This window comes from Falco rusticolus, chromosome 14, assembly GCF_015220075.1.
Source record: "Falco rusticolus isolate bFalRus1 chromosome 14, bFalRus1.pri, whole genome shotgun sequence".
Classification (NCBI taxonomy): domain Eukaryota; kingdom Metazoa; phylum Chordata; class Aves; order Falconiformes; family Falconidae; genus Falco; species Falco rusticolus.
This window is the reverse complement of record NC_051200.1, coordinates 23,881,316-23,907,495: the sequence shown is the minus strand read 5'-3', so window position 1 is coordinate 23,907,495 and position 26,180 is coordinate 23,881,316. Positions and strand designations below refer to the sequence as shown.

The 26,180-nt window shown below is 48.3% G+C and overlaps 2 protein-coding genes across 3 annotated transcripts in view; one reads left to right on the top strand and one right to left on the bottom strand.

Annotated features, from left to right (window-relative positions):
- Window positions 1-274: 274 nt before the first annotated feature.
- Window positions 275-6,877, top strand: LOC119157372 (adrenodoxin, mitochondrial-like). The gene is made up of 4 exons (XM_037408262.1): window positions 275-510; window positions 5,155-5,279; window positions 5,725-5,854; window positions 6,110-6,877. The coding sequence occupies exons 1-4, from the start codon at window positions 332-334 to the stop codon at window positions 6,228-6,230; spliced, it is 555 nt and encodes a 184-aa protein (XP_037264159.1). The 5' UTR covers window positions 275-331; the 3' UTR covers window positions 6,231-6,877.
- Window positions 6,878-11,638: 4,761 nt separating this feature from the next.
- The window catches only part of LOC119157402 (rho GTPase-activating protein 20-like), a 39,665-nt gene continuing 25,123 nt past the window's right edge, over window positions 11,639-26,180 (bottom strand). For both annotated transcript variants that reach the window (XM_037408308.1, XM_037408310.1), the window contains 11 exons: window positions 25,183-25,224; window positions 24,358-24,442; window positions 23,403-23,480; window positions 22,650-22,716; window positions 20,366-20,554; window positions 19,738-19,913; window positions 19,045-19,206; window positions 17,797-17,906; window positions 16,651-16,840; window positions 15,920-16,034; window positions 11,639-15,348 (listed from right to left, as the gene is read on the bottom strand). In XM_037408308.1, coding sequence (XP_037264205.1) covers window positions 13,607-15,348; window positions 15,920-16,034; window positions 16,651-16,840; window positions 17,797-17,906; window positions 19,045-19,206; window positions 19,738-19,913; window positions 20,366-20,554; window positions 22,650-22,716; window positions 23,403-23,480; window positions 24,358-24,442; window positions 25,183-25,224 — 2,956 coding nt within the window. In that variant the 3' untranslated portion in view covers window positions 11,639-13,606. The remainder of the gene's footprint in view (window positions 15,349-15,919; window positions 16,035-16,650; window positions 16,841-17,796; window positions 17,907-19,044; window positions 19,207-19,737; window positions 19,914-20,365; window positions 20,555-22,649; window positions 22,717-23,402; window positions 23,481-24,357; window positions 24,443-25,182; window positions 25,225-26,180) is intronic.

Below are 26,180 nucleotides of genomic sequence, written 5' to 3'. Positions count from 1 at the left end.
AGGGAAGTCTGTAAGGCAAAACAAAGTGAATGTTGCTTGGGGACCGGTATATAGAGGTGGTACTGGTGCTACCATGCTTCACCCAGTTCCCATGCCATGATGGGTTGGGCTGTGGCAAGATCCAAGCGGTCCCTCTGTCCGTCCTTTCCTCCTCCTCCTCCTCCTCCTTCCCCTCCCTCTTCCCTCCCTCCGCCCCCAGGGAGGCCGTCCTAGCTTTTTCTTTTTTAATTCTTTATCTTTTCCACCCTCTCAGCTGTACTCATAACTCTTAATCTAGCTGGCCTTGCAACAAACAGCAGCCCAAGAGACACAGAGCAGGAACCGAAGCAGCATGATAGCTCAAGGCATCTCTGGGCTCATGCGACCCTTGAGAAGTAGACTGAACGTGAGCAAAATCCGCTTGATTTATCTCTGTGGGATGACTGAGCAGCATCGCACACCCACCAGGCAGGGGTCAGAGAGACGCTTCAGCTCCACGAACAAGCTCCGGGATGCTCCTGGGGAATTGAGGCGAGTAAAATGCTGAGCCATACCTTGCTGCACCTGGAAAGGCCTTTTCAGGAGGGGCACACACTTGCTGCTGCCTCGCTCCACAGAAGGGAGGAGAGGCCAGTGCAAAGCGTGACCACCTGCCCCTCTGCGAGAGGTGGTGGGTGAGGAAGTGTAGGCTCAGTAGATGCTGACAGCAGGAAGGAGGTGGAGGGAGCTGGTCTGAGAGGTGCTGCTTCCTGCTTCTAGAGCTGTGGAGCCCACAGATAGCAGCCTGGAGCTAGAGCATGAGGATGATGATGTGGCACAGGAGTCCATTGACCACCAGGACCCAGTCACTGGCCTTTGAGGAACGGGGATGGTGGGCAAGGTGTGTTGGGCAGCTGGGCCATGAGCCTGCTGTATTCCTGCTGTGGGGAAGCTGGGGTGACCTTGGGGTTGCTCTGGAAATTGCAGATTCTCTTGGGTTTCTTGTCCCTGCTGAGCTGCAGCTCCAGGGAGCAAAATGCTCTCTTCAGGTTGTGGGAAGGCACACTGCAAGCTCTTGCTCCTCGCTGGTGAGCTGCCCTGGCTGGGGAGATGGAGGAGAGGGCTCAGGCTCTGGGGTGCTGGTGGTCGGTGCGAGGGGCCGTGGGGAGCCTGCAGCACGGCTGTCTTGCCAGCTCTGGAGGCTGGTGCCTTGCGCTGGCTTTGCTGGGGCTGCTTGCTCAGGGCAGGATGTGCAGCTCGGTGTGGTGGCCGAGTTTGTCAGTTGAACTCTGTGGCGGAAGCAGGTCAGAAGCTTGTGTTTAGAAATGCCTCTAAACGCGTTTGGTCCCTGCCAGGGTGGAGGACTCCCGGAAGGGCAGGCTTTTGCCTCTTTAGGGCCCTGGCTGACAGTCCTTTGGGAGGCAGCCCTGAAGGGCAAAGTGCTCCTGGAAGGCTGGGCAACCTTCGAGAAAATAGTGAAGGCGCAGGAATGGGCTGGTCCTTGTGTGCCAGAAGGATGGGGCTGACCAGAGACTGCCTGGCACAGGGTACTCATCCCTATTTCTACAGCAGGAGCTGCTGCAGACTCCCTGCCAGTCTTTCCTCTGTTCCTTAGGGATAATTCAGAAGGAGATTACGTTTCTCTGAGCAAAATAAAGGGCATTTGTAGATCTGCTAGACCAGTATGATCTGGGTCAGACTGTAATCTGCTAGACACTGAGAAAAAGACCCAAGCAACATCACAGAAAATATAATAAACCATTTTGCTATCTGACCTTAGAGAAAAGTTACGCTGATAACCTTGCTTAATGGGAGTTATGAAGACTCCTTACCAATGGGTTTTCTTTCAGATTGGTTTGTTGCTTATGAAGGTATCTCTGGCAGTACTTTAGGCATCTTGCTGTTCCATATGACATTGGAGAGTATCTCTTGGAGAGAAACACCAACAGGGAGAAAAATAACCTTCTTGAAACCCCTTCACTAGTTCCTTGTATCACAGAAAGTTTGAGATTTGTTTCTTTTTAAGGTGGATTATCAGTTGGCATGTGCTGAACTTGCACTGTCGAGTTTGTGACATCCTGATGTGATCTTTCCAGAGATCTGATTGTGTGTCCTGTACCAGAACTGCCATTGTAGAATAGTTCAGCCTAAATTAGGCAAAATTTAGTCTAACCAGTTCTGAGTCGTTCTTAAAATCCTGGCTCAAAATTATTTTCTTAACAAAATGTGAAAAGAATTTCTTCACATTTTCAAAAGTGCCAACGCACAAATCCAAAAGTAAAGAGAAAAGCTGCAGTCTTCCTTTCCAGGCTCTCCTGAAGCCTTAGGTACCCAAAGCAGGTGGCCTCCAGAGGAGACTCGAGCCTGGGACTGATCTGGGGGACAACTAGGCCAGTACATGAGTGGGTTTGGGGGAGATGACTGGACTGAACAGTGAAAAAAGCTAGTAATTGGGCTGTGTTTATGCCCCCAGCAGAGGCACTTGTACTAAGAACACAGACAAACAGCTTTATTTTCCTCTACAAGCAGCAATGAGAGAGAAGCTGCTTGCGGGTGCTGTGTCATGGTCTGGAATGCTTGGCATCATCCCTGCTCTCTCAAAGGGTGAACTGCTGCACCCAGGCTTGTTCTACTTCATGCAGGGGGTCTGGGCAATGGCACCTGTGCTTCTTACATCTAACTGGATACTCCATGTGCCACCCTGGCTGCAGCTCGGCTGTCTCGGGGTCACTTAACTCACAGCAATGTTCAAAGCAGGGCTGTGTCCAGGGGCAACTGCAGGGACTGTGTACCCCTGGCATTTGTGGGACACCGGTGTGGACATCCTCCTGGGACTGATGTCAGCTGAAGCTCTAGGTGCCTCAAAGGTAACGCAAATGAAGTTTCTGTCGATCAGTGTGTGTGCAGCTTTGGGGGTTGCTGGCTCCAGCACTGTGCTTGCAGGCAGGCAGCTTGTATTACCCTGTGGAAGAACGCATTGAGTTGCAGCACTAAGTGAAGTCCTATGGCTTTACCATTTCTATTGTGAAACAAATTATTTCACTCATAACAAAACCAAACCAAACCAAAAAACCCCCACAGTGTTCCCAGGAAACCTTCCTCTTTTGACATTAAAATGAAATAAATAGGTCTAATCCATCAAAACATCAGGATGGTTGTTTTGTTTTGGCATTTGAGAACTAGTCTTTAAATTGCTCATTTACACAGAAACATCTCTGGTGTCTCTGTGAAGGAGGCTGAAATGTCAAAGATGTTCTTTGGCTGTTGCTTTGTGAAATAGGGTGGTCCTGCTTGCCGGCGCACGACTGGGGAAACTCTTCCCTCTGCAGCACGGTCTCGGTGCTGGCTTCGCAGCTGTTCTCATAACCAGGGACCTGTTGTAGATGAATGACCCAGGCATTGTTTTCTGCTGGAGCTTTCTGAAAAACAGGAAGCAGGGCTCCTGAGATGAAGGCACAGCGGCCCCTGTGCTCTGCTCTGGCTAGCTGAATCGGGATGTAAATAGAAACTGAAAGGCAGAGAAAGCAAAAAATAATGTATCATCTCTTTTCTCTGCTTCCAAAATCTGATGGAATATGAGGATTGGTTTTCCAAAGAGATAGTTGTTTGGAATTTTCTGCACCTGAATTTTTGATGATGAAGACCATGTGACAACATTTTAAGAACCAGCATCCTTAATCACTTAAAGACATACTGCAGTGACTTGTCAGCAGGTAGGTGGGGTTAGATAGTGATTGTGACATATGTGAAGCAGAACGAACAAGACCTGCAAACTTGGAGGAGACTGTTTCTCCCCCCATTTTCCATTACATTTTTATAGGAATTCTTTCCTGTCTCATATTCAGCTGGATATTCTTTTACTGGAAGAAGCTGGATGCTGCTTCACTCAGTCTTGTGTAAATGGGAAAAACAAGGGGACTTTAAGCGTGGCCAGTTCTCACTGCAAAATTTAGACTCTCTTCAAGGCTGTGGTTGGTTCTTCCTACACCAGAAGCGACAGCAGTGAGGCCATGGGGCAGCACGGGCACTGCTAGTGCTCAGTGTTTATCAGGGCCGTGGGAGACAGAGGTGGGTCTCTGTAGAGCCACAGAGGAGCGGGGTGTGTGGTCAGCTTGATGGAAGAGAAAAGGGTGGACCCAGCTCCTGCCACCGGACAGTGTAATGTCCTGGGCTTGGAGATGATGGGCACTGGGGCAGTGCCACACAGAATGGTACTGGGCAAATACTCACTGCCTCCAGGGCACTGCCCTGCTTCAGCACAGGAGGTGGGACCTTTGGGCAGGTGGGACCTCCTGCTTCTGAGTGACCATTTGGACATGTACACCAAGAAAAAACACACGGCTCATCTGCTTCCCCTGGCAAAGATAACAGATGGTTTCAGAAAGTACTGTTGTGGTGAGAAATCCCTGATGTGGCTGTTCAGGGTGGCAGCCTTCTCCGTGCTGATGGGGAGAGCCTTGTCTGGAGGAGATGAAGTGGATGCTGTTTCCCTCTTACCTGTCAATGGGGTTTCCACAAGTCAGCACTAATTGATGCTGATGGCCTTGTTCTTAACTCTCTACCAGATTAAATCTTGCAGGCTGTCAAAATGACCAGCAATCCCTCCTGAGGAGGGATCACAGCAGCTGTGGAGGGGTGACTTGGCACGGTTGCTCTGTAAGCTGGGGCTGAGCATGTCCCATCACAAGGCTCCCTGTGACCGAGTGGGCGCTGCGTGGAAGAGCAAGCAGCAGAAAAGGAGCAGTCATCAAGTAATCCCCTTGGGAAGGAGAAACGAGATGTGAATGACAACAGCCCTTATTGCATGATTAGTATCTGATTGTGAGCACTTTTCTTGTTATTACCTTGCTCCATCCAGACTAACACCCAGGCCCAGGACTTGCAAATGCTCCCTCTGCCAGCCAGCACCAGCAGAGGCAACAGGTGCAGGGCACCTGCACTTGTTCGTGAGCAGTTAAATGTTTATTCTGAGGGACATTTGATAAAGTAGAAAATATTTTGGGTCAACTCAGATTTGCCTGCCACTGAGGATTGATAATCTGAATCTTTTCTGACATGCGTGGTGTAATCCTTCTAGGAAGTGTTTGTGGGCACATTTGCCCCCAAGTGCCATGTCTGTAGCGCTCAGCCAAAAGACCTCAGCAGTGGATGTGCAGGGAAGGGTGGGCTCCTGATTTTTGCAAACCTGTCTTGCAGCTCTGCGGACCAGGTGATGGTGCATTTTATAAATCGTGATGGAGAACGACTTACGGCCACAGCCAAAGAAGGGGAGAGTTTGCTGGAAGTCGTAGTCAATCAAAACTTGGCCATCGATGGATTTGGTAGGTGTTGGACAAAGGTATGTGTTCTTAGGATTTATGTGTCTGTGCTGTGACCAGTGGGTACCTGGGAATAGTGCAGCTGGATGTGGGCCACTGTGTTCTGGTGAGTCCATGAAGCAAGCTTCTCCCCACTGACAGCTGCTCGCTGGGCTGGCTTACCACGCTGAGCTGGCAGCGTGACTTCCACGCTCTCACTGCTGGGATTCCAGCAGCCTGCGTAAATGCGTTTGGCTGGTTAGAGTTGGCTTACAAATTTGAAAATGGATTGTGATCCTTCCAGAGAAGAGGCAGGCTGAAATCTGCATCCACCTATTGTGTTCTCCAGCATCTCTTTTGACGTGCTGCAGGTCTGTTAAAGGACCTTTTCTTGCACTGTTCCTGAAGATGCTCTCTCTCACCCCCTTGTTTTTTCTGATTTGCTGTCACTCCCTCATTTCTCCACCAGGTGCATGTGAAGGGACACTAGCCTGCTCTACCTGTCACCTCATCTTTGAGAAGGACACCTTCCAAAAGCTGGATGCCGCCTCAGATGAAGAGCTGGACATGCTGGACTTGGCGTATGGACTCACAGAGACGTAAGCCTCCCCACTGACTGCAGCAGATTATCAGGTCCCTGAGGCAGGCTCTCAGCACATGGCACCTGTTTCCAAGGGGACAGGACATATTCTGTGTTATGGTTGTGCCTCTAGAGCTGCTTTTTCTTGGGGGACAGGCAACCTCTAACAGGAGGTTTAGTGAAATCCCAGCCTGGGCCAGACATCCCAATGTGGGTAGGGGTTTCTTCTTTCACTGTGGGAACAGATGATCCTCACGTAATGTTTTTTCCTCAGATCTCGCCTTGGCTGCCAGGTGTGCATTAAGAAGTCGATGGATGGTCTGACAGTGAGGGTCCCCATGGATGTAGCAGACATCAGGAGGCAGCAGGAGGTTGGAAAGCGAAGCAAACAGTAGCTGGGAACAGCTCCTGCACAGCTGTGTTCTCATTCGAGGTGTGGCATGGTACTTTGCTTTTGATTAGCACTATTGCTTTTTGTGCCTGGCTTGCAGTAGACTGTAGAGGTCTGATTTGGTGTAAATGCCTGTTCAGAAAACGTCTTATTTAAACAAAGCTTAATGCTAGAGTCTTTGGTATGTGTTTTAAGTTAAGTGCTTAAGTGCTGTGCTGAATACAACTGGACTAAAGCTTACACTGGCTTTACATTTCCCTGGGTGGGTGACAGTAAACATCTGTGCTGTATGTTACTCATCCTCTCCTTTGAAATTTAAGGAATTCTGCTATTCTAAGTAGCTGTCTGGATTTTTGAAAGGCTTGCGCCTTTAACTGTAGAGCAGACTTCTCCCAGTTTGGGAAGCTTAAGACAAGGGAGCTGTTCCAAATACAAGATGGTGTGCTGACTGGCTTGGTGATGTAGGCTTGACTGTAGCAAGAATGTCGTGATGATCATTTGAATGCTGACATTTCCTATGAGAGGGAAACGCTTCCTATGATTTTGAGTGTCATGTTACTGAATTGTTATCTGTTATGACCTGCTACTTTCTCCAAATATTAAATTTTCCCACTGCTATACTACCACATACATAAAATAAAATTCTAATAATCAGGCTTTCAGACCTATGAGATACACTTTTCTGGTAACAAGAGCCTGGCTGGAACAGAATGCGTTAGATGGAAATTTAGGTATAATATCCTGTTGTCCCAGTTTACTTGACTGGATTTTTCCGCTCGTGTTTGAGTGAATATGTCAAACTTGCCATCTAAATGCTGTAGAGAGCCCATGAGCTGTAACAGTTTTCCAAGCAGAATTCTGCACAGAAACATTTCCTGTGGATTTAGTTAAAACCTAGGCTATACTTAGCAACCAATTTAAACCAACAAGTTACTGTTCTTATGCAGGGTATCAACCCCATAAAAGACGTACACATTTTAAAAATGCTTATCTTATGCTAAAGCATTCACAGTTTTATCTGGTGTAAATTGCAGAGTTTTGTTTGGGGGGGCGTACATGATGACTGCTCCGCGTGGGAGACCAGGAGCTGCCCTGTGCCTGTCGCAGCCTCTTCCAGCTGGCTCTGACACCAGTGAAAACCCCCCTTTGCACAGCAAAATTTCAGTTGGTCAGAGGGGCACGTGTCACTTGTGCTCAGATATACTTAAGAAAGAATGATGGCTGCTAGGAGTGGGGGACACAAGGGACATGCACTAGAGGAGGCACAGGAGCGGTGTGGGAGGCAGGGGAAGAGGATAGTGTTGGTGACCCAGCCATGGAAGGAGGTGCTCTGTCCCAGGGGAGGCACACCTCTGGAGGGTCTGCCACCCATCAACAATCCACACTAGGGCAGGGGCACCCCTGGGGGACTTGAGGCCCCAGGAGGACCAGTGCTTGATCAGAGGTAGCAATTAAGAAATGAGAAGCACTGGAAATAAATAAGTAAGAAGCCAGGACTAGCAGAAGGAAATGTTATGCACGTATCTTGACCTCCTGTGCCACCTCTTCCCTCATGGGAGGGAGTGGGAGGGACTGGGGAAAAGAAGGGGCGTTGAGACGACGAACCGGGTTGGGGGAGAGTTGGGTTTGACTAAGGCTGAGCTTGTGGAAGGGTGAGGAAAAGTGTGTCCATGTTCAACTGCTTGTCATCTCCTCCTCTGCCCAATACCTGAATCAGTAATTAAAAGTTTATGCTAACTGGCAATAAATTAAACTAAGTAAAATTCCAGAAGTTGAGGTGTTTCAGCCTGTGATGATAGTACCCAATTGGATGGGTGAAAACCAAACTTTGTTATGGAGAGAGAGAGAGGTGTAACATCTTTGATTAGATCAAATGCTGTAGCTGGAGGGAGAGGAGGGCAAACACTTTCAGACAGGCAAGTCCTTCTTTAAATTTGATCAGGACCTCTGTGAGTGTGTGAAACGATTTTGTTTGGGACCTCGCTGTGGCTCTGCTGCCTCCTGGAGTTAGTTTTCCCCCATTTACCCACTGGGTTCGACCTGCGTTTGTGTTGGGTTTGCAAGCCAGGACCCAACCTGGCAAAGCCGAGCAGAAGGTGAGGGTTACCTCCCAGCATGGAGGCTGCCGGTGGCCCTGGGCCAGCGCAGGTCTTGGGAACATGAGGTGACACTCGTGGGGCAGCCCCCGCACCTTCCACTCAGCAGCAAGCACAGTGGGGCAGCTGCAGCTTCTTCGTGTTCCCATCCCTCCTGCCTGCTGACCTTCTGGCTGCTGGCTGGCTCTGCCTCGGGGCACCAGGAGCTGCTGCCCATGTTCGGTGGCCCCGGTGCTACTGCTGTGCCTGCCCTTAAGGCAGCAGCAATGCTGGCCCGAGCCGTGCCCCTCTCAGCGTGGGCCCAAGTCCACATGGAGCTCTTGGGCATGGGTGAAGTGACACCCTGTACATCCCCGCTATAGGGTTTGGCTTCCTCTCTGGTCCATCGCGCAAAAATTGGTACAAAATTTTATCCAGGCAAACCAACCAAACTCTGCTGGGGGAGTTTTCCAGGGTGGGCCAGAGCCACCTGCTGCAGGAGGTGAATGCAGCAGGGTGGATTTTTTTGCAGGGTCCCAGCGCTGTTTTGGGACCGTGGATGTGGTGACATACTTGGGCTGCAAAGGCTCTAGATTGGTGTTTCACGTAAGCGAGTGCACAGCCAAACCTCCTCAGGGCAGCCCTTCGCTTTGGAATAGCTCAGAAAATGCCTCCAGGCTGCGTGCCCCTCTCTCCCAAACCTCTTCTTCTCCAGCTTGCCCTAGGTTTGCTGTAATAAAGCAAAGAATAAAAGGGATTAAATGAAAGCTGTAAAGGTACCACCACCAGTACCGCTTTGTGTCCCTCCCTGCTCCTGCCGCTGCTGCTACCCCTTGGCTGAGCAGGGAGGACCCTGAGCCCTGCAGCCCTCTCGCGCCCAGGGCCAGGGACCGCAGGTCACTGCTGGCAGATGGCAGCTTTGTACCCCCGGGCACGATGCCGTGTCCTGGTGGGGTGGCACAGGAGGGGATTCCTCTTCAGACCGCGGGTGTCTTTGGAAGAAAATTTTTCTAGGGCACGGTGTTTGCTTTGATGTGCAGGTAGCCACAATTGCCCGCACAGGTCTTTGGCAAGGCTACCTGTCCTTTGGGGGTGCTGTGGCAGAGGGCTCTGCACAAAGGAGCTACCTGCAAAGGGAGGGGGAGAACTGGCCTGCCTGATGCTGGGATGTCAGAAAAGGGCCGAGAGGGCTGAAATAAACTGCAGCTGCCCCAGGTGTTTCCATCACATTTCTGCCAGCCTGCAGGGTAAGGGAACGAATCATGCTGAGCAGGAATGAGAAGAGGCTGAAGTGCATGAGTCATTGTCTTTCCAAGGCACGTGGGCTGGACCTGTCTGGCCTTGATCTATCCTGGGAGCAGGTCATGAAGGCTCCTGGCTTCTTGCGTGGCCACTGCACAGCACGTCTTCCCAGCTGGCTGCTGGCAGTGCAGCGCTGGGGGGCTCTCAGCGTGCTTCAGGCCAGCCTAGGCTAAATCTCTCCATTTGACCTGAAAAAGGGCAGAGAGAGGAGGGAAACCTGTTTGTGCCCAAGGGCTGTACATTAGGGGAAAACATGGTCTTTCTGAGGCAGAAAGCCAACTGTGTATTTGGTATTTCTTGTTATGAGCAAGCCAGGCACTGTGGAACTCTTTCAAGACTGCTTGGTGACTTCCAAACACCTCTGCATGCCGCAGGGAGGGGCGCACCCCACTTGGGAGTTTTGAGAAAGGAGTTTTGGTAGCAGTTGGAGATAATATGTGACAGGAAAATGACATCAAGCAGCACCCTAAGGCATTGCCAATCACGCTCCCAGCCGGTGTAAACCGCTGTCGGAGGTGATGCCTGGAAGGATGGGGTACTGTCCTGTTGAGGAACGTGGCCTGTATTTGATGGTTTTGTAATTGTCTTCCTCAGACTTTCCAGGAGCACTGGTCCAGAGACTCCCCCACATGACAGGAGGTGAATGAAACATGTTTAGGAGGAAGGCAAAGCCAGACTGGTTGCACCTCCCATCTTTGCAGGAGGGCAGAGCATTCCTCTTTGTCCTTATCGTGACTTGTCCGCTGCTGTGCAGCTGTCTGTGGTGCGCTGCCCGCGCAGGGGGGTACTGGCAGCATGCCTGCAGGCTGCTGGGGGAACTGGCAGCCCCCATGGCACAGAGACCCGCTGCTGGATGCCTCCTGCAGTGACTGACAGGAAGGCTGGGTGCTCTCACAAGAATCAAGTCAGAATTTGTATTTTGGGCAATTTATAGCTGTGGCCTTGAAGTTTCCGGGGGTTAACAGCAGCAGTTTAGCATTGCTGCTCTGCCATGAGACTTTTTTGTCTCTATGGGGCCTTATGTCTGCATCGGGACAGTGGGCAGGGTTTGGAGATGGGGCTGAGTGTTAAGGCACTTACCTGTTCCTCAGCTACAGTGTGAGCGTGTGGGACAGTGGCACAGCTCACAGGTTTCCTGGTCTGCTACTCCTAGGAAATCTAAGACTAATTTGCTACGTGTATTTTGATGGCCTGGAAGGAAGTGGAATGCTTGTGCTAACTTAGTGAATGTAGGGTTGGATACCAAAATGTGGGGAGCATCTTGGTCTCCAGCAGGCTGGACTCTCGGAATTGCATTATTGCCAGGGCTGATGGAAAAGGAGTGCTGCAGATCTGCACGCCCAGGCCTAGAGGTAGCAGGTAAGCAAGGTTGGTAGCAGGTAAGCAAGGGTGCCGTGCTCTTGCAGAGGCCAGTCTCCCTCCATCTTGTGCAGGACCCTGCCTCTGTTGGGCAGCCACATGCTCCCAAAGGGGCCAGCGGTTTGTGCTACCACATTTCGTTTTGTTTTAAACGAAGAAAAATTATCAATAGAAAGCTGGGTTAGAGCAACTATTCAGGGAAATGCACCCATATTAGGCAGCCTAAGATGAGATGAGGAAAAATGTGTTTTGCCCTGCCCCTGCTAATGTTTCTATAAACCAATCTCTTTCTAACTCGTAATTCTTTTAGGTGACTCAAGTCACAAGCTCTTACTCTGCATTTGGTCCAGGTCCCCTTCGTTTGAACTGAGACCAGTCCAGCCACCAAGCCAGTTTAGAATCCATTAGTATGTTCAGAATTCAGAATAATCTCTCTTCCAAGTACAGACCAACTTTTCCCATAATATTTAGTGCTGTTTCACCTTCCTGAAAATACACAAATAAGAGCAATGCTGGAGTGGATTTGCTGGGTGCAGGCTCCTGGGCAGCATGGCCAACCTGGCAGAGTGGCCTGGAAGCACATGTGTTTCACGGCACGGTTTGTGTCTTGCCACCACCTGAGCACAGAGGGGAGGGAAGGAAGAGCAAGGGAACGAACTAGGATCACTACACCACAATGACAAACTCGCGTGTCTTTTATTGAAATAGTTACAACTGTAGCCCTGGAAAAAAGGTGGTGAATGCCTCGTCAGTGTTCACGTGTGAGGGAAATGGTGGTGGGGGTTGTGTTACAAGTATATACAACTTTCATCATACAAAGGCCACATCTGAGAGTTAAACACCCTGCACGTAACAAATCAAACTCTCTATACCTTGGGAAGTGGGCTCTGGGCTTCCCCCCTCTCCCCTGCTCTGGTGTTTGATGGGTGAATTGGGAGTGCTGGGCCAGCTGCCTGGCATGGTCACAGGCACCAAGCAGGTGAGCGGAGGCAGCTGATACCTGCTGGATCATTCTGCAGCGGGCCCGCGCCGCCCCGCCCCCCCCGGCCCGTGCAAGGGCTGAGCTGTGGCAGGTGTCAAGCAACTCAAGACAGAGCTATTTGCAGACACTTAGCAACTTGCAGAAGGCACTTACTCCACAAGCCCATTGTGATTCATGTATTTCTCATCCTTCACCTGCTCCCTGTTAATCTAGTAAAAGAAGCATCTCTCTGAGAAAAACGACCTTAGAAAACTTTCACATAACTTTCGAATGAAACATCCTGAACTTTTAAACTTTTGATACTTTTTCCCATCAATTTCATAATGCCTGTCAAACTACTATGGTGCTTCTGAGCATTGCTTTGAGTGGAATCACAGGGATGCTCTGAGGGTCCACTGGCTGCACCACTTTACTGGTGCAACACAAGAAGTCTGCTTAGCACATCCCTGCCTGGCACTTCTCCAAAATTAATTCTGCTGGAGCACACTGGGCCATGTACTATGCTGAACGGGAACCTGCTTCTCTGAAACAGCATCAGTGCTGTTGAAGCCTGGACAGTCTCAGCTTACGGACTGTCTGAAAACTTTCTGGCCAGATGGTGCTTTGCCTCAGCAACCACTCAACAATGTTCTTGTCAACTTCCACAAATCCTTGTCCTCATGCTAAAGCCAAATCTTGCTTAAGTCATTCTCAGCATGACTCGGAATTTGATTACTTGCCCCATCTACACTGCCTCTGGAAAGGGCCTTCTGAAATGTCACCATCCCTTACACAAATCTGATGTCACCTTTTACTAGGACTAAAATGACCAGCTACTCCCAGAGGACAGTGAAGAAGACAAATGTTCCTAGCCCTGCCAAAGCAACACTCCAAAAATCCTATATAGTAACTGTGGCTCTGTCAAACGCTAGCTTTAAGGGAGGTATGAGAAGAGAGAGTCAATGCACTATTAATTGGAAAAAATAAAAGCAATCTTGGGGTTAAAATGATATATATGCTATCTGTCAGTGAAAGCTGGGCTTTGGGCTCCGGGCTCTGTTTGGTATTTCTGGAACCCAGCCTCAGTGATGAATTCAGACTGTGAGCCAGACCACCAGGGGACAAAGGATGAGCAGAGAGAAGCAGTGGTGATTCTAGGATGGAGGTGAAGGGTCTTCCTTTGGATGAATGGTGGCAATGAACAGTGAATAATGGAGTATTTTGTGCAAGCGTAAAGGTTTTTAACTGATTCTGATGGAGTGTTTGCTGTCCCAACTCTCTGGTCATCCATATACAGCAGCAGCTGGCTGGAGAAAATAAAGCAGTTTTTCCTTTCCTGCTTTAAAAAGAAATTATTTGAGTCAGACCCTGCACAGGTCAGCTAATTCATGGACAGGGAGGGGCATTCTGGTGGCATTCAGACCACTAGACACCCAGGCAGTGAAGTCTCTTCTGTAGAAAAAGGGTATAAAGAAAAAAACACACGCACGCACGCGCACACTCACCCACCCACCCCGCCTCAGCCAAAATTAATGTTAAACCCCAACTTTACATACACATTAGTGCCACTTTACACTTATTGCCCCATGCAGCCTGCTAGATTCTTCACACCCTGATCATATCTTACAGAATATTTTTATGCTGCACATAAAAAAAATATTCAGTTCTTCCACATCCATCTCCCTAGACAAATGTCTCTTCTGCAAACGCCTCTGCATCATGCTCCTCGTTGGCTCCCTCTGCCCGTTGCTGGCTCCTGAGCCACTCCACCCTGCTCCGCAGGAGTTCGTTCTCCACTGCTTCTGCCTCGGCCACAGGACAGGTCTTGGTTTCATCGTGCTTGAAATACTCCCTGACGGTGTTTCGAATGGAGGTGGGGAGGATGATGCGGATGGTGTGCCTGAATGTGTTGAAGCCCTTGCTCTGGGCTGGCGCCTGCGCCATTTCCACTGGCTTGCTCTCCAGCTCCTGGGGAGCAGAGGCACTTGGGGGGGGCTCTCTGGGCTCTGCCTGTGGGGATGGGCTCATTTGTTCGTGGTGGTAGCGCCTGGAGACAGACTGCAGGACGAGAGGGGTATTCTGCCCATAGAAAACTGTCTGGGGGATATGGACTCTTGCAGTCTGCAAGCCTTTGGAGAAGCTTTGCTCACTGCTGCTGCTGGGTGAGTCACTGCTGCTGGTGTTCACCATGTCATTCTTCTCTTCCTCTTCCACTGGAGAACCCCAACAGCTTTCTTTATTTGGGGCCACATAAAATGTTATCTTGGTGCGCTTCAGGCTTTCCTGGCTTGGAGGGCAGGAATCAACACTTTTGATTTCTACGTTCTTCACCGCCTTCTCCCTGTGCTGCTGGTGGCTGCTCTGTGGGGATCTCTTGCTGGCTGGGCTGGCAGCTGGGAGCTCAGGTTTTCTTTCCAGCTCTTCAGTATAATCTTGGCTCCTGAGCCCCGGGCCAGGGCCCCCACCATAGCCCAAGTGTCTCTCCTCTTCCTCCCAGTCAATGTCAGTTCGTGGGCTTCCCACAGCAACTGTGCTGACAGATGGAGAACTTTCCCTCTCTTCAACGGAGTGACTGCTTTCTACAGCCTGGGGTTCATCCTCAGGGGAACTGTCCAGGTCACACAGATGTAAAGGCACAGGAGATGTGAAGGACTTGTGCCACCCTTTTGGGGACCTCTTGGTGATCTTGGGAGACACAGCATGAAGTCTGGCAGACGTGCCAAACATGAATGGCAGGGATGAGACGTCTGTGGGACTAATGGCCGATGACTCTGAGCAGTAGGAGAAAGCACTGTCTAAGGAGCTGAGCGAGGAGGCAGATGGGGAGGTGGTGGCAGAGGACAGGCTAGAGAAGCTGGACCTGTTGGACAGGCTGGATTTCTGAAGGCTGAGCTGCTTCACCCTAGAGCTGGTCTGAGGTGACTGCCACAAGTTCTGCCTGGCCTTATTAACCCCAGGGCTTAGGCCTTCGTCAATCAACTTCTGGCTCTCCACCTGCAGCTGCTTGAGCCGGTGGATGTAGTCTGTATGGCTGTGCATAATGGTGGCATCGCAGCTGGATTGACGGGCCACCGGCTCGTGGCTCTGTGCGGGTAGCTGGGAGCTGAGGCAGACGCTGGGCTCTGACAAGCACCGGTCCCTGGCCAGGCTGAGTGTGCGTATTGAGCCAATGGAGCAGAAGGAGCCCTCCTCTTCCAGGAGGTCATAGCTGTCTGCGCTGGTGTTCTTCCGGGCTTTGCTCTGGTAGCAGGCTGTGATCTCACTGAAGAGGTCCCAGTCTTCCTGATCCTCACTGAGTAACAAGCTGCTGGATGGTTCAAAAAAGGCATCTGTTTCAGGGACCAGGTGGTGCTTTTGTCCTTCTGGGTCACAAGCAGAAAATTCCAGCTCATCAGAGGAATCATCATGCTGAACCAAGCCTATGCCTGGGGCAGAGAACACAAATTAATTTGCTGGAGTGGTTTGCTTCCTCAGCCTGTACAGTACCTTACAGCCAAGGCAGGGAAATACTATCAAGTCCATGGAAAAGCAAAGATGATCCACGATTTATACAGGGCTCAGAGCAGGACTGGGACCAATATAAAAAAATCTGGCTTGATGACCTGAGCTTTCACCACTGGCCTATATTCATAGGATGGTTAACAGAGACAACCCAGTCTCTTTCTGTTCAACTATTTGGTTTAGCTTTACAGAATTAAGCTGGAAGAAAAGACTGATGGGATGTGGCATTGCTAAAGGCTACACTAAATTCTTGTGATGGCTGGAATAAGTTGAGCAGCAGCCACAAAGACAGCCATCCTCAGGGACACACTGGAAGAATGCACCTCAGCCCTCTGCTTTGCCTGTGCCTGGCAGGCAAAGGGAAAGCCAACACCAACTGGTTTTCAGTGTTTTTTCTTGGAAAAGACACGAAGAGGAAACAAACTCTTTTGCATGAGGAGTTTACCTATAAAAAGATTTTAAACACTTCCGGAAGATACAGTACCACCAGCTTACCCAGAGATTCCTCTGAGTTTTTGGGCTTCTTGTCTGGCCTTTGGAACAAGGAAGCAATGTCACCTCCAAAAATCTCTCCCGAGTTTTCAATCAGGAACTGCACTAACAAAGCCACCTGGCAAAGACATGAATTTACAGAGTCAGTTTCAGGAAAACACAGCCAGCTATATAAAGCAAGTCCAATCGGTCCCAGAACATTCCCTTTCCTTTGATAAAGGTGTAAATTCCTGCAGAACCTTTTGCCCAAGAAGCTGTTAAGAACGTGGCAAGGCATCTGTATGAGCTACACCTGGGGCGAGAATATGAGCTACATGAACTGTTACAGTTTGCTAAGCACAGCACGTTCTACAATTTTCCTTATTGTTGGTAACACCTCATAAGCGACAAGCAAGGATTCCTCCCCTCTGATGCACTGCCATGTTCATTACTTACTTTGTCCTGGCAAGATGGCTTTAGACCCAGCAGAAGTGGCAGCTGCTCCATCTTTCTTGTGCTTGCTTGACCATATGTGGGAAAGCAACCACAGCTTCCCTTTCCACCCTGGAGAAACTGAGTGGCTAAATTCCCCTACCAGCATGGGCACAGCCGCACAGGGAAAGGACCCAGCCCGGATGCCACCTGGCTTAGCACTGTCACTGATCCTGTGCCTTCCTCTAGTCAACAAAATACAGTGTCCATAAAAAGCAGTAAAAGGGGAAGGCACGCACGAGGCCAAACCCGTGAAAAATTACCTTTTTTGTAGACCTGCTTTCCTCTTCAGGCCCCATGGGACTGGGTAGCCACAGCATATTGGGTGCTATGCAAAGAGCCAGGTTAAAGGCATTCATCTGATTCACGCCAGAGTTCTGCTCAATATGATGGAGGACTCCAAAGAGGTGTCTGAGTAAGATGAGGTTGGCTTCTGGAAGCTGGTTGACCAGACTGTTCAGGGAGTGGGAACAATGGAAAATCTTGCCATTCACAAAAATCTGCTCTTCAGATGTAACAATTTGCCTCCCAAAGCTTTTGCCCCCTTCTGCCCTTTTGTAACCAGTCTGAGACATTCACATTTGATAATGAAGTAAGGCTGCATTGCTCCCCTCCACCGACTTAGGTGAGAGCCACAGCTCTACATCCCCATTGCCCACCCGCCCTCACCGCCTGCTCCCAGACCTGGAGGCACCAAGGGACTTGAGTCAAGAATGTGTGGGTAGAAGTCCACAATGCCCTAACAAAACAATGACTGCCCAGCGGAGATGCACACAGCTGCAGGCCAGCAGCACACGAGGTGATGCCACTGCCTGTGCCCCATGCGATAGAGCCCATGGAGGGAGGAGACCCAGGCCAAATGGTAAGGTGCAAACCCATTTTTCTTATCAAACAAGAAGAGGTTTGATACACTGCATATCCCACGGGATGCTGATGACAGACTATTTGTGCTAAGGGCAGCAGCCTCAAGGCAGTGAAGCTGATTTCAAGGTCCCAGCCCCCACCTTGGCATCAGGGCTATTTCTTTTAACTGCCAATATGATGATCAGCTTCATTTTGTGCACATAAGAAAAAAAGTGACCGCTGTTAAGGATCTAAGGCCACTAACATTTGATGTACTCCTGCTGGCTGAACTATTGCGCTTTTTCAGTTTGGTGGTTCTGGTAATTCGAACTGGTCATCAGAAAAGAATTTTCTAATGACATTTTTTGGGGTCAGAAACGTTAACAATGTTCATAAAAGACCACTGAAAGGAACATGTTCTGACCAGTGACACTGGCAATCAGCAGTAGCTCTAACTGTGGCCTGGAGCATTGCCAGGAGTCTCCCAGAAGATGAAGTTTACGTTTAGGGCTATATGCTCCCCTCTTCTTCCACCAAAAGAAGCTTTTACAAAGGCTTTTACGAACCTTTTGATGGCTTCAATCTTATGTGCCCGATTTTCCGTGTCCACAGCTTCCATCCACAGTCCGTGCATGTCTGAGGATAGAACACTGTCAGGTATATTTCGGAGAAAATCCTGAATTAAATATATATATGCAGAGCAGTCTGGTCAGTTTTGAATTCTTTGTTTTGGTTTCACCATGCATATAGTCATTGTTTATTCATATTAAGCACATGATAAAACAAGACCTGACACAAATGCATTTCTCTTGCCCCCCGTCCCCTGCCCCCCCCTGCCACCCACAACTGTTCTGCTCCTGCAAGGCAGCCACCAGCCCTTGTGCCCTGCCCCTTCTCCAGAGCAGGACTCAGCTCTGCTGCTGCAGACAAAAGACTCAAACCTACGGCTGCGCATAATTCTGTTTGAAACATTTCTCAGCTATGAGGGTTGCTGTTGTTTTTTTTCTCAGGGGTCTATTTAACCACTTAATATATATCTTGTGTTGGAAAGTGACTGAATATCCTCCTGGTCCACAGCTTTTTGTATTAGGTCAACAAGAGCAAGAGACAGGGACGTTTTTTGATACTTCAGGTGCCTGAATTATTCTGACCAGATTTAACTGCCAGTGCAAAAGATAGGCTTTTTCTTACTAAAACTTGGGTCTGACCCTAAGCTTCATGCCCCATGCACCACAACCCCTCTGCTTGGATGCGGCAGCTATTTTCCGTCTTGCTTACTGGCTGATGAGAGGGTGAAGGCTTAGGATCTAGATAGCAGAGGCCAGCTCCTTTGAGTATGGCCTCTCTGTTTGAGGGGGATGCAGATCAGTTGCAGTTAAATAGCACAAGTCCTCCTGTATCTCCCTGCAGTCTCTTCTGTGTGTCCAGGAAGGACAAAGCATCTGTGCTACTGCCACCAAAGGGCTTCATGCCTACGTCAACGCAGCATCTGAACTGCTGAGTCCAGACTCTGGCATGTTATTTGGCACTGTACAGATACCATGGTTATTTTGGAGGTAGACCTTGCTGTATCTCCTGCTGGAGGCTGTTTTATACGGGAAGGTGCAAAATGGAAAACTGGCCTGAGTGCCACTGCGTGAAAACAAGCACCTCTGTGCACATAAATGGACTAAGCCATCAGGTGAGAATGTGCCTTGCTGGCAAATGCCTTCTGTTCCCACCCAAACCTTTCCTACCAGTTAAGAGTCAAGTTGCCTCCTTAAAGAAGGAAGGTACCATTAGCCCAGACAGCTGAGTTACTTGGCCAAACATACCGTGATGACAGCTGCAGCCACAAAGACTGACTCTCCATCCACTTGGACATCATCTCCAGAATTCAGCTTCTCTTTCAGTTCCTTGCAAGTCTTGGCATTGGCAGAACGTCTGAAAATGCCTCTGGTAGAGGGACCCTCGTGGTACAGAAGGAGCAGCATATCCTAAGAGAAATCCCAGTTGTACTTAAGAGCCTAACACTTTATCCTGTTGTTTGGTATATCATACCTCACATATTATAACATAATTAGCATAAGACCTAGTCAGTACTGGGAAGAGGACAGACATAGGAGAGCTTTATCATGATTTAACCAGGGACGAGAGCCCACCAGCTAAATCGCAGGTACAGTTCATATGGGTATGCTTATCCTGTGGCAAGTGTGAGCCTGTGGGCTCTTGCAGTGAACGAGGTCTAGGCTATGTAGCATGGCATAGTCCACTGACATTGCTCCTTGTCAGCTTCTGATTACCTGGTTGGAGACACACACTGGAACGGGACAGACATCTGTGCATGAAGTGATTTGGATTACACAGGAGAGGGATGCTCTCACTCTTGTTACTGAACTAGATGTGAATCACCAGCAAATGATGGTCTTTTTCCCCATTCAATCCTCATAAATACTACAAGTGACTTTAAATTCTGGGCTAAACACATCAAGTTTATGTCAGGACGAACAGTACAGGCTGCTCCTTACCATGATTGGCTTGGGAAGGATCCCGTCAGGACAGACAGAGGACAGAGACAGACCGAAGAGCTTCCGTGGGGTGGTAGGGGACTGCGATGGAGGGCTGTTTGTGGGGGTGTTGGTGCTGCGGCGCAGGGCCCAGTCAATCAGGGACTTCTTCCTCTTGGTGTGCTTCTGCAGTGACTCTGAAAGAAAACACAGACCTCTGTTACACACCCATCTGTCCTTCCTACTGGCCAGAGAATGACCTACAGAGCTCCCAGCAGAGCAAGGACTTTCAACCATCATGTCTTTAATAACCACACTCTTAATGGGGATGGCCAGATAACATACAGCCATGAAACCACTTGTTCATCTCTCAACCATCAGCAAAACTCTTCCTCAATCACTGTTCTTCAGGGAACCCTCCTGTTTGTGCAATGTAAGAATGGCTTGCAATTGAAAGGCAGTTGAAGACTGAAAGCTAATTCTGAACATTGCACAGACAAATTAGCCCCTCTGCAATCTCTTCCTCTTTGCATGCAATCAGCTACAAGAGCAACTCTGGGATATGTGTACGATGCTAGGAATAGTTTGGCACTGCCACGGAAAGTGGCAAAGTCTCTGCCTGGTTGCAATGCACTCCTGCTGCCCCTACCTCTCCTCAGCTGCACTGGAGCTTGGAGCCGAGGTTTCAGGACAAATTGACGCTGTTTTTCCTTTGGCAGCTGATCAAAGAAGGAAGCCTTTGTCCCATCAGCCAGGAGGGTGTTATTGTTGCTTCCTTGTTGCTGGTCAGCAGAGTCCCGGATATAGTTCAATGCGATGCTGAAAGGATGCTCGTGCCCTGTTGAGCAAAGAGTTGTATTAAGAGCACGCAAAGATGCAGAGCTATGTGAAAACAGCTCCAGATCTGGACAGAGGAAGAAGCAGCCACATCCAATGGCTCCCACTGCAGCTGGGCCTCTAAGTGATGCTGCTCAAAACCTCCACCTGCGGTCTAAAGAGGCCAGGGCACATCTATGCATATATATAACCACTGCTTTACAGATAAGTTCCTCCAGTTAAACATGGACAGCCACTCTTCATTAGGTCTCCAGAACATTATGTATTAACATTATTAACCTTAGCTCTCCAGAACATCACGCAGCAAAGCACTATTAACTGGGTTTTAGCCCTTGTTAATAGGCTTATGGGCCCCACTGCACTAACAAAATACTGCAAGCATTGCTCTGTGTAGGACCTAGCTTGCTATGACAGTTCAGTATGCATTGGACGAATACAAAAAGCATGTGCCACAACAACTTGGAAAGCACCCACAAATAAACATGTGCAGTCTAAAGAGCCCCAGAATAATAGTCTTACTATGACAACACATGGTCTTTAGAGCAAGACCTCTTTAATAAAACAACATGCATAAACTTCCTTGGAGAGCCTGGGGATGTATTTATTGGGTTATTACTGAAAACACAGTGCAGAGTTAATGCAGAGATTACTCACTTGACATAACTAAGCAGTATCCTACAGGGCAAAACAGTATGAGCAATGGCTGCACCACTGGCTGACCACATCTGTCAGAGAAGCAAGGAGCAGTTTAGATGCATCTGCCAGCTTTGGTTTAGATGCTGCATAAATCAGCGCATTTCCTTGCTTCCTCTCTGGCAGATTGTACAGTTAATCTTACATTTTGCTGTCTTGTTCTTGCCAATAATCCACAAATAAAAACTATTATTATTGTTAGTGTTATTGGAAAACTCCAGCTTTGGTGATCTCCATGATGAACAGTTAGGACTTAACAGACAAAATTCAGTGGTTTATTTTAAAATGTTTCTTGTATTTCTGAAATCATCTCCTACGGATCTCCATCACTGTCCTCTGTTGTGACTGTCCTCAAATCCCTCTACATACACACCTACTTTCCAAGCCTCAGTAGTTTCTAAAGCCTAAACACAAACTGTTAAAAAAGAAAGTTTTCAAATAAAGAGCCTGCAGAGGGCATTGCCTCAAGCAGCCCACATGGGCTTGTGCGATCAGATCAGTACTGGCTTAAGGTGGCAATTCAGAGCACAATGTTAAGAAGCCACATGCAACAAATTGGGTTTTTAATGACATGACACCTTCCGTGGAAAACAGTTCCCTTATTTGTGAACTGAAACACAATGAAAGCTAAATAAATACCAAAAAAGTAGGATAAACCTGTTAGCTTCTGAACTAGAGGCAAAAAGGTCACCAATGGATCCATCTAAAAATTCTGCTTCATTCAGCTGCCAAAGTATTTTCCTCTGGACTGAGCACGTTCTTGCTGCAGTCAGAACTTTCAGGTTCTGACAGAACCTGAAGGCAAAGTGCTCAAGAGGTGTCAGGAGCTGTGCTGCCTGAAGGACATCAGTGGATGTTTCTGTCACAGGTAGCGAAGGTGGGCTGAGGCTGCCCCAGACCACATGCATTGCCTGTGAGAAGACTGCAAAGCTGAGCAGGAGAGGATGACCAGCCTCCAAGCATGTAGCTCTGCAAGCTCATACCAGCAGCCACCGGGCTGGGACTGGGCTTTGAGGCATGTCTACCCTGACGTTACATCTGCTGCATAGGAAGAACTTCTCAGGCTGGCCTAAAAAATCTCCCATATATTTGAAGCATCTGCTGAAAAGTGTCATGGGCTCCCATCCAGAAATTCACAGATTTGCTTGGAAAAGGGAGGTATGTGTGAAGGTCTTCAAAGGCGTCACCTTGTGTTGATTAAATGTGGATCCTGAGACGATAAAAACCAAGTGACACCTTGCATCAGCTTGATGTCACATCTCACATCAGCAGCGGTTCCCTTACCATTTGCTTTTTTAAGCGAAGAGTGCAACATTTGAGATGTGCCTCTGTCACACACCCCTGTATCATTTATCACTTGTTCCTGTGGTGCTAGAATTGAGGGAGAATGGGAAAGCTCTTACCAATGAGAGGGTAAGCCGTGTCGTCTTTTCCTGAGATCACCCAGAGGTGGTGCTCACTTGTTCTGCCCTGGCGGTTAGGGAACACAGGAGAGAAAAATATTAGGTGAAGGGGGCCAGGGTGAGGGTCCATGAGGTTCACTCTACTCAAAAAGCAACAGACAGCAGCAGAGGGCTGAACAGACCAAGGGGTCAGACATGCACTGAGTGCTATGGACTGGAAGGGGAAAGCTTCAGGAGAAGGCTAAGAGCCAGCAGGATGCAAACCCACATGATGGTTTCCTGGCCTATTTCAGCAGTATGTTCCACAACCTTCCGCAGTATTAGACTACTGGAAGATTGTCAAAACTACCTGTTGAACACTGCAACGGGTAAGGCTGCACCACTGCAACGGGTAAGGCTGCACCACTGCAATGGGTAAGGCTCATCTGATAACATCACGGATTTGTTCAGTATTTCATGGCTGTATTAACAATGCTTTGACAAGCTTGCCTCAATCCTAGTGCAGGATTGCAAGCATCGAAGTCTTTAGGACTTTATTATACAAGGTTTGGACTTAATGCAGGCATGTAACCATGTCTGTGTTTCTAATACTTGGCACCCACACATGTTGCTTCACCTTGTAGTCCAGAGAGTACTAACAACTTACTACTTAGCTACAGCAAATCTAGACTTCTCCACATCTGCACTGCCCTGCAAACCAGATACTGCCAGCCTCCTTAGCTAAGATCCTTCAGATACGCAACGGCCACTTACAGGGAGTCCAAGCTGTAGAAGGGTCTTCTTAATCACACTCTCTGCACTTTCCACATTGGACACATTGACTGCAGTAGTCTAGAAAAGAAAAGAGAGAAAACAGAGGAAGCTAATTTGGTTGCAGTTTCTTGTGGCTTGAAAATCTGAGGAATACATCACTCATCTGTCTATCAACTGACTTTAATAAATGTCCATGGTTAGAAGAGTTGTACTAATTTGAACTACACTGAATCACTGTTAAAGGTGATGGCTATACATTGTGAAAATGGTTCTGTGCTACTTCTTCTACTGTGGGTTTTATTATACCATCCAAAGATTCTGTCCAATATTTCTACTGGTAGGAGGTGTTCAGATGCTGTATTTGATCATGTCAGTATCTGACTGATGGTAGTGCCACTGTCAGTCTGAAGGGTGAACACGGCACAACACTAATAAAGCATGAGTGTCTGGGGTCACGCTCTGAGGGAGAAGTCCCCAGAAGGTAAATGTGAGCCACCAAGCTTGGCATGAAGACTAGAAATGTATTCTATTAATATGAAGAGGCTAGGACACATCCCAGTAAATTAATTCAAGAGAACACACCAGTGACTACTTAATGATCAATATCCTCAACTTACTGCACTAAAAATAGAAATGACTGGGCACCCAAGCACAAGCCATCGCTAATTATGAAGTGAAGTAGAAGGAAAAGAGAAAAGAAGCCAGAGGCCAAGAATAATCTTAAGAATGAACCGCTCTTTGGTAAGGGTCTGGCTACCTTCTGATTTCCCAAACTAAAACCTTCTGAGTGGGCTTCCAGTGGGAAGGATAAGAATACCATCTAAAACCTTTTCAAATATGACTTGAATTTTAAACAGGAATAGCAGCAGTAGCACCACAGCCCTGCCTTCCCACCCCTACCCCACAGACCTCCATGTAGCCTTGGTCTGATAAGCAGGTTCTTGGCTTTACTTACAGAAGAACAGTTGTCAGCATCCAGCACATAGATCTGAAGGTTTAGATTCTTTGGATATTCGTTCTGTTTTACCTCACTGATGTGCCTGAAAGTAAAAGAAAAGGGGAGGGAACATCATTTCCCAACCAAACTTGCGAAGGACTGTAAGATCTGGATCCAAGAGGTCCAAGAGACTTGCTCCTTAGGGACTACAATAAATACAGATTAATTATGACAGTAACAATAACATGCAATGTTCACAGTGTGGTCACATGCCCTTCTTTATCTTTCTTGAGGCCCCAGACTAGCAAAACTCCACATGGCAGTACTTTAATGCAGATATATGTGCCTAGCATAACACCTTCCAGCATCCTTACCATCATTACTGTTCTCCAGAAATGAAATTCTCTTCTCCTCCCTGTACCTATATAAGCACTTCTGCCCTGATGTTAGTGGAAACAACATATAAAAACATAACGTGAAAAAGAAACAACTGTAGCCTCTAGATGCCATGAAATACAAACGTTTGTTCAAATCAAAAAATATCTGAATCAGTAACACTTGTGACGTTTCCACAGCGATTAGCAAAGTCAACCTCCAGCTCCAAAGGAAAAAAGGTGCTCCAGTGTTATCTTCTAGTGGACTTAGTCTTTTCTGGACTTTTAACACCAGTTGTGCTTTCACCCAGAGGCTTCTACATTCAGGTTTCAAAAGTGGATTTTTCACACAGTAGCTAGACACTTAATGTGCTGAAAACCAGAGAGCAGTCTGACACCTAGCACGACAAATTTCTCTGAGGACTGTCGAGGAACCACCTAGGAGGAGGATGGAAGGAGGGTTACTTACCACAGTAATGCTGACAACCATCGTTCCTTCACGTCAGCTGAGCTGAAGATAAAAAGGGAGGCAGATCATCAAACAAGTGCTGAGTGGATAACAGCCTTTGGAAACTCTACCCAATTTCATTTATATATAGCTGTAAGTCAAAGTTCCTTCCTGCAAAGCCCTGGAACAAAAGCACTCCTTTCCTGCTTCTGTCCTATTTTAACAAATAACAAAAACAATAATAACAAAAAAATCCCAACAACAAACTGGACTACATTTCCTGCCCAGGCTGGTGAGTGCTCAGGTAAGGGACAAGTATCTTTCTGTGATGCTGGAGTGAACTCATCTTGTGGGCCCTTATTATTTCTGCAGTGATCTTTAATTGCTATTTTCTTTCTCCTGTTATTTCCTTCCCAGTGTCTGCTTTCCTACAAGCTTCTGCTGCCAACATGGGTTATGCTGTTGAGTTTGGACTAAGACATAAACAGCAGCTTGTGTGTCAGAACATGAATCCCAATCAGGAACGCATCACCCGGGAGACACATCCAGACCCTTGGAAATGATGAGACAGCATGTAAGAAACCATGGTACAGTTCCCATTTCTATTTCCACCAAGGTAGCTGTCCTACAGACGGAAAACCATCAGCACAGATTAGCACGTCCGAGCTGGGCCAACAGAACCCCTGAGGACAGAGCGACCCTTGAAGTCTGCTGGCCTCTCTACTTTGCAAAGGAGAGTACAAAGCAGAGATGCCTGAGCCAGCAGTGACCTGAGCTCCCTGTGGATATACCAGCTCTAGATTCAATTTAGCCGGGCTAGACTGATCTCCAGGTAATAAAAAGCTCACCGGCTTTTTGGTGAGCCTTATTAACTTAGGCACAACATTGGGACAACCTTTGAGATGGCATCTGGGCGTGAACAGGCTACTCTCTAGGGTGCTCCATGCTTCCCTGCATTTCTATTTTTGGGGTTAGCAAGGGCTAAGCAAGCTCTGGCCTATGCTGCTGGCACAGACCCA

Excerpts from the sequence above, each read along its gene's own strand:
- LOC119157372 (XM_037408262.1), top strand. The coding sequence starts at position 332 with ATGATAGCTCAAGGCATCTCTGGGCTCATGCGACCCTTGAGAAGTAGA. Across the intron at positions 511-5,154 it reads GATGCTCCTGGGGAATTGAG|CTCTGCGGACCAGGTGATGG; the intron begins GCGAGTAAAATG and ends CCTGTCTTGCAG. Across the intron at positions 5,280-5,724 it reads CTTGGCCATCGATGGATTTG|GTGCATGTGAAGGGACACTA; the intron begins GTAGGTGTTGGA and ends TTTCTCCACCAG.